This window comes from Anguilla anguilla, chromosome 5 (genome assembly GCF_013347855.1).
Source record: "Anguilla anguilla isolate fAngAng1 chromosome 5, fAngAng1.pri, whole genome shotgun sequence".
In the NCBI taxonomy this organism is placed as follows: Eukaryota; Metazoa; Chordata; class Actinopteri; order Anguilliformes; family Anguillidae; genus Anguilla; species Anguilla anguilla.
This window is the reverse complement of record NC_049205.1, coordinates 65,508,815-65,516,619: the sequence shown is the minus strand read 5'-3', so window position 1 is coordinate 65,516,619 and position 7,805 is coordinate 65,508,815. Positions and strand designations below refer to the sequence as shown.

Here is a 7,805-nt window from a genome sequence, read left to right as displayed (position 1 = left end):
ATAGTTTAACCCAAATGCAGTTATAAAGGAGAAGGCAGGTGAGTCCCTGCAGCCATACAGGTGTCTGCTTCGCTGAGGCAGACACCGGTGGCTTTTCAGAGATTCCTGCTGCGCGTGTCGCTAGGACGACCGTTAACGGCTCAGAACCGTTTCACTGCATTACACTTCTGCACGTATAATGCATAATCTGGCCTTTTACTGATGTTCCTTTCATTTCCATGTTTTATATGTAAACTGACTGCTTGTTGCTTCTCTTACACAGGACTCCCTCTAAAAAGAAATGAAAATCTCAGACCGACTCATCTGGTATAATAAAGGATAAATAAAGAAATAAAATTTAGCGGGCAGACACACCCAGAGTACCTCACACAGATTACATCTTTACCTGCAGCCAACTCTAGTCACACAGCTGGGTATACTGACAGTTTTATCAAAACAGATGGCTCAAGATGGCTCAGCTGAATAAGTACATTTTGCAGTAGTAACAGTAATAACCTGAGCAGGGGATTAAATATCTACTGTACCCCACTAGCCCAGGTAAACAGACTGGATTAATTTGCCTGCTACACAAGTCAATCACGCTGTTTAACCGTTATAACATTTCCTACTTTTCCATTTTAAAAGAACTCAATAAAGGCATAAGGAATACCTCAGAAAGTTCACACTCAGGTTGAAGACAATGTTTTTTAATCAGGAGACTAATGGAACGCAAATTTCATGAATATCCCATTAAATATTAAAGTAAGAAGAATGCACCTGGGGGAAAAAAAACAATTATGAAACTACTGTTTTATTGAAAAGTAACAGTTATTGTTTTATATAAAAGGAAGAGTAAACAGTACTTCTAAGATGAGAGCAAAGGAAAAGCATGTTGGCATTTAAGAGAAAAAACACAAATGTCATGATAAAGTATATCAACACTCATTCCTTGTGGTATAACAGTAAAATAAAAAGGTAAGTTTTGAGTCAGTACTCAATACGGGCACCATTGCTCTTCACTGATAAAACACTTTTCTGTGAGCTGGTGCGGGTGAGGGACCAGCAGGAAGGCTAAAGCTGCTAGCTGTGCTTGCGCTGGTGAGACTTCAGGTGGTCCAGGCGCTTGAAGCTCAGCCCGCAGACGGCGCAGCAGTACGGTCTCTCTCCCGTGTGAGTGCGCTGGTGCACTTTGAGGATGTCGGCGCGGGTGAAGCTCTTGCCGCACTGCGCGCAGCGGTGTGGTTTCTCCTGCGTGTGGATGCGCCGGTGCAGCTTCAGGTTCCACAGGCGGCTGAAGCGGTTCCCGCACAGGCTGCAGCAGTACGGCTTCTCGCTGCCGTGGCTGCACTTGTGGCGCTTGAGGTCGGCGAAGGAGCCGAAGGCCTTGCCGCAGTGGCTGCACAGGTGCAGGCCCTGGCCGGAGTGGACGCGCTGGTGCACCTTCAGGTTGCAGGCCTGCGTGAAGCCCTTTCCACACTGCGTGCAGGTGTAGGGCGCCCCCCCGTGGGCCTGCAGGTGCGCCTTCAGCGCCGCCGGCTCGGGGAAGCTCATTGGGCAGAGCGAGCAGCCGTGCGGCCTCTCAGCCCCTGCGGGGGGCAGCAGGGCGAAGGGCTCCCCCCGGTGGCGGTCTTGGGCGATGTCCGGCACAGGCAGCTCCGCCCGGCTCCTGCCCCGCCCCCGCCTGGCTCCGCGCTGGCGCCTGTCCGCGTCCTGCAGGAAGCCGTCCTCGTTAATGAGGAGGCAGTCCAGCTCGCCCGCGTCGCCGTCCACCGGCAGGGGGAACCCCGCCCTCCTCGCCCGCGGCACGAGGGGGTGGGCGGGGCCGTTAGCGGGATCCAGCTCGGGGGGGAAGGCCAACGTGTCCTCCAGGCCACGGTCACCCAGCATCGCCGCCATGTACTCTCCCTTAGACTCCGCCTCCAGCGCCACGCCCAGCTCCTCCTCCATGCCGTACCGGGCCTCGTACGCGTGGGCTAGCTCCTCCCCGCCTCCCTCGCGCCCAGGCCCCGCTTCCGGCCCCGCCTCCGATCCCCACTCCTCCTCGCACATATGCAGCCGCTGCGCCCCAAAATCCCCGTCCTGCTCACCCCCCTCGGGGCCCTCCTGCCCTGTGAGACACAAACGGGACAGAGTTTGGGTTGTGAGACACAAACAGGACAGAGTTTGGGCTGTGAGACACAAACAGGACAGAGTTTGGGCTCAGTCCAGGGGCTACATGCACTGTCCCTCACAGAACAGGGAGACACAAATGGGACAGACTCAATGTAACTCGTTCAGTGTAACATGCTCAGTGTAACCCTCTCAGGCCGTTCTGTCGAGAGATATAAAACACAGCACACAGCTCGGCTAAACGCAGCTCTTAGAGCGCAGCCTGCTGCTTTAAATCACCCGAGACTGCACACTCACCCTCCAAGCACACCGCCCATCTCTCCTGCAGGCCACCAGCAGGGGGCGCTGTCTGCAGGGCCTCCTCCTTCAGCATGGCGTCCAGCCCGTCTCCGTCCAAATCGCTCTGCCACCAGAGAGAGCAGAGAGCCAGTTCCCTCAGTGCCCTCTCAGCCACACTGGTAAAGCTCACTGGCTAGCACACGCAAACAGGAAATCTACCTTTCAGAAAACTCTAATTACAGAGTGAGAGTCAGAGTGAGAGTGCAGGTAAGCACACACAGGATGTGACCTGATGTTTCTCCACTCAGCACCACCAGGTAAACACCGAGTCAGAACACACACAAAGTCAAATAACACACACACAGTAACAGAACACATACACTGACACAGAGAACACACATAGAGTCAGTGAACACACACACTGAGTCAGAGAGAATGCACACTGAGTCAGAGATCATGAGCACTGAGTCAGAGATCATAAGCACTGAGTCAGAGACAATGAGCACTGAGTCAGAGATCATAAGCACTGAGTCAGAGATCATGAGCACTGAGTCAGAGATCATAAGCACTGAGTCAGAGACAATGAGCACTGAGTCAGAGATCATGAGCACTGAGTCAGAGACAATGAGCACTGAGTCAGAGACAATGAGCACTGAGTCAGAGATCATACACATTGAGTCAGAGACAATGAGCACTGAGTCAGAGATCATACGCACTGAGTCAGGGATCATAAGCACTGAGTCAGAAACAATAAGCACTGAGTCACAGACAATGAGCACTGAGTCAGAGATCATAAGCACTGAGTCAGAGACAATGAGCACTGAGTCAGAGATCATAAGCACTGAGTCAGAGATCAGCGAGCCAGTGGGAATGGCTGGGAGTGATGGAGGCACTCCAGGTAAAATCTGTCCATCCCTGGGTGGCGTTATGGCCAATCAATTGCCGCCCTGAGAATAAGCATGATCGTAACCGATGGTTACCGCCGTTGGGGTGCACCCTGATGGTGCTGCGATGGGGCTGGGCGTGGCCACCGCCTCCTGGGCATGTGGAGGTCCAGGGTTCGACCCTTCCCCCGGACAGCTGCTCCAGCTCCCTTCCGGAACCTTCTCCTGCTTCAGACCACGCCCCTCGTCAACATCTGGATGGACAGAATGACAGCACAGAACGAGACCGTCAGGGCGCGCAGCGCAGCCACGGCCAGCCTTGGCCTTTCAGCCCAATTAGCCGATTCCGCGCTAAAAAGCCAAGTCGGACACTCTCTCGCGAGATTGCCATAAAGCACGTTGGTTTATTTCATCATATCGAATCATCTAAAAGTAAACTTTGTCTGTACAAATGGCATAATAACTGGGACAGAACATGCAACACCCTTCATTTTCACAAAAAGACCGAACAGTCTTCCTTAAACAAATCAACTAGTACAGACTCATTCCAATTTCAGGTCAGGGTTGAGTTCACCTGCCATTTTTGCACAATTTAATACCTTTTATTACCACGCAGTTTGTCGGGTACACTTCCAGAAACGGGTCACACGCCCGTGCGTTTTTCAATCCTACAAATGATCGGCAGCGCAGCGTGTGATTGTTCTACCGAGACAGCAACAGGTGATGCAGCTGCACGGGTTAATGCTGAAACAGCCAGTTTATGCAAATAAGAAGGACGTTTCTAACCGGACAGTGTTCCTGAGGGTCGGACCTCTGTCTCCTCGCTGGAAACCCCGAATCTGCCGCAGTCGACGCACCTCGTCCGCCCGCCGCTCTCTCGCTCTCTGCGCCGGTTCTCCGACCACTGCAGCCGCTGCTTCAGCGACTCTACTTGCTCTCTGCTCCGCGATACCTCCTCCAGGAAGCTGTCCTCCACCAGCCGGGTGATCTCATACATGGCTGCTTTGAACACGGTCTCCATGACACCGGACAGCTGGGACTGAAAAGTACGGATTGCGTCCGACATCTCGTGATCTTTTTGGGCAAAGGCTCCACCGTGTGTTCTGACGGCACTCCTGTTTACTCCAAAGGAGTCAATGATCAGCACGTAACTTGCTAAATGGTCTGATATGTTTGTGTTCAGCAAGTTCCTAAAAATAAGGGACCATCCCAAGCGCTGCTGGATAACGTTTGATCAGTGACAGAAACGCTCAACATACCGGTATGTCTAACTGGAGGTCTGAAAAAAACCCAAGCAAAACAGATGTGTGGCAGAGACCAAGCTTTCTTCCGGGGTAGATCACAGATCTGCCGACGATTCAACTGAGTATAATGTGAGTATTACCGGAAATAAAATCATTTTAGGTACCCTTGAAACGGAACAGTTTGTGGAGCGTTGTGACTTGTCTACGACGACCGAAAGCGGAATTTTCCATCAAAACACCAACAGACAGCGAGTGCTACCGTAAACACAAAAGCAGTTCTGCAGGAACTCACCTTCGAACTTCCAGACTGACTAGCTACAGATGCCCATAAAGGACAAACGGAACGGCAGGGACAGGGTGGCTGTTTTTCCATTTCACCAAATGTGCTATTAAGAACACGGACCCATTACAAAGCATTACAAAGAAAGGTGTAGATGAAATAAGAATTAAATAAAGGGCTTTCCATGATATTGATATCCTGGCCGATGTGGGTTGAAGTTAAGGATTCAGTGTAAATTTGCATTGCACTTATAAATGAATAATGTCTACATAGGCAATGTTGTAGTTAAATTCCTGCAGTCACTTATGAGAGCCTAGATAGCCTATTTTAAATACATACCCCACGTTTATTTAATGCATTATTATTGCACTGCATTATTTTGATCTGTACTGCCACTCACAACTCTGAATAGGTAGCTGAGGTATATCTACACATTGCCATATTGGGGAATATCAGAGGGCCAAGCAGTCGGTAGAGAGCCTGTTGGGATATTCATACCTCACAGAGTCCTCCCCTTTGCTCAGCGTGGGGTCTTCTCCCCCAGTCTGCTGTCAAGTTTGTCCACAAATTTTATATGAATAATTTATCAGGAGTATTACAGGATCGATGTCACGTGTTTTACATCCCCTTCCACACACCTGACACAGCTTTTTTCACACAATTTTCCAAAGATAATCTGAGTTACAATTCATGTCTCCACTCATCCATGTCAGGTTCACATGACTACATAAATAAAAATACGAAATTTAATTGTTGTCTGATTGAGAACCTGGAGGCAAACTGAACACGAGTTAATTTTTAGCACAATTTTACTTAATGCCACAATGCATCGCCATGTCTCTGTCCATGGTATTGTGTGGTTCACACACGATATGCATCAGTTCGTAAGAAACTGTCCTTAATCATTCAGGGCAACTGGTAAATTCCATGCATAAACCTAAATTATCTGTGATTGGCACAGTACTGGGGTGCTTGCATAGAGTGCTTGCATGTGGTGCTCAAGGCCTGTAGTTCTCTATTTTTCCACAAGGGGGTGACAGAGCACCACCAGTCTTCACAGCAAAAATGATATACTACAGAGGAAGCTGCTGGGTCTGCTTGGAGTTTTTCTTACAAAGCAGTTATTTGATCAAAGCAGATAATTACACAGGCAACTCACCTCTCCCGGTTTCCTGGGTCTGGATTGGTTGCTGACTTTAGGGTGAAAATAAAAAGCAGCCACCTGGCTCTCCAGGACCAGGGCTAATTGAGTGATTGATTACCGTTTTGGCCAGACACTCCACTCACCTGGTGTCTTATGTGTAAACCAGTCCCTGATTAGAGAGGAAGAATGAGAACCAGCAGCACTACTGGCCTCTACGACCCAATCTGAGTCTCCCTGCTGTACAATTTTACCCCCCTCCACCCCTCGAAATTCAATGTTACTGTTCACTCTGCTGTGCCCTCTCTCTCTCTCTCTCTCTCTCAGTGAGGTATGGTCGAGGCAGTAGCACGCAGGATTAGTGTTGAGGTTGTAATTTTGCGAATATTAAAGACTAAAGAAGCAGAAAAAGCTCTAATCCCTGTCAGATCCCGACCTGATGTAGCTGCCCAATTCTCTCACGTTGAGGGGATTAACCAGCCCACCAGCATCCAGGGTCGCCCGGGAAACTGGGCCGGGGGCAAAATGTAAGGGAAGGGGTGTTAGTTAGAATGGGGTGGGGGGTGGGGTGGAGAGGGGGTATGTAGGGTGTTTATTTTTTAAATGGTTTCTATTTATTGAGCAGCCCAACCAATTAGCAGGCCCTTTATGCATTAGAAATGTGGTATATTACTTTAATGTACATGATGCATGAACACATGAAGGAAAGATTAAGTAATAAGAAAGGTTGTGCTGGAATGTTCTGAGCTGAGTGTGACGTTACATTCACAACACAAGACTGCCAGACTCATACGGCCCTCACAAGACTGCCAGACTCATACGGCCCTCACAAGGCTGCCAGGCTCATACAGCCCTCACAAGACTGGTGACCAGACTCATACAGCCCTCACAAGGCTGCCAGACTCATACAGCCCTCACAAGACTGGTGACCAGACTCATACGGCCCTCACAAGACTGCCAGACTCATACAGCCCTCACAAGGCTGCCAGGCTCATACAGCCCTCACAAGGCTGGTGACCAGACTCATACGGCCCTCACAAGACTGCCAGACTCATACAGCCCTCACAAGACTGCCAGACTCATACGGCCCTCACAAGACTGCCAGACTCATACGGCCCTCACAAGACTGCCAGACTCATACGGCCCTCACAAGACTGCCAGACTCATACGGCCCTCACAAGGCTGGTGACCAGACTCATACGGCCCTCACAAGGCTGGTGGCCAGACTCATACGGCCCTCACAAGGCTGCCAGACTCATACGGCCCTCACAAGACTGCCAGACTCATACGGCCCTCACAAGGCTGGTGACCAGACTCATACGGCCCTCACAAGACTGCCAGACTCATACGGCCCTCACAAGGCTGGTGACCAGACTCATACGGCCCTCACAAGACTGCCAGACTCATACGGCCCTCACAAGACTGCCAGACTCATACGGCCCTCACAAGACTGCCAGACTCATACGGCCCTCACAAGACTGCCAGACTCATACGGCCCTCACAAGGCTGCCAGACTCATACGGCCCTCACAAGACTGCCAGACTCATACGGCCCTCACAAGACTGCCAGACTCATACAGCCCTCACAAGACTGCCAGACTCATACGGCCCTCACAAGGCTGGAGTATTGGGGTGTTGTTAGTTCATGTTCTGAGTGGGGGGCAAGGTGGGGGGGGGGGGGGGGGGTGTTACAGAGAGTGTGTTCAGGGTCACTAATGACTGACATAAAAATAAAACACTGAAACGTGGTCCAGTGGTTAAATTGCTTGGTTGTATGAAGAGTACTCCTGGGTCAGATCCATTATCTGCTACAACAACCCTTTAGACACAAGTGTCATTCCTGCAGGTTACAGACAATTTTACAGAAACATCTGTATTCACTAATGTTCA

General features: G+C 50.4%; 1 protein-coding gene across 1 annotated transcript; it reads right to left on the bottom strand.

Annotated features, from left to right (window-relative positions):
• Positions 1-665: 665 nt before the first annotated feature.
• On the bottom strand, positions 666-4,800 carry si:ch73-109d9.2 (uncharacterized protein LOC565042 homolog). Its single transcript, XM_035418916.1, has 4 exons — positions 4,038-4,800; positions 3,348-3,505; positions 2,386-2,491; positions 666-2,087 (listed from the first exon to the last, which is right to left on the bottom strand). Exons 1-4 carry the CDS (start codon positions 4,315-4,317, stop codon positions 1,060-1,062), a joined length of 1,572 nt encoding a protein of 523 aa, XP_035274807.1. The 5' UTR covers positions 4,318-4,800; the 3' UTR covers positions 666-1,059.
• Between the last annotated feature and the right edge of the window lie 3,005 nt (positions 4,801-7,805).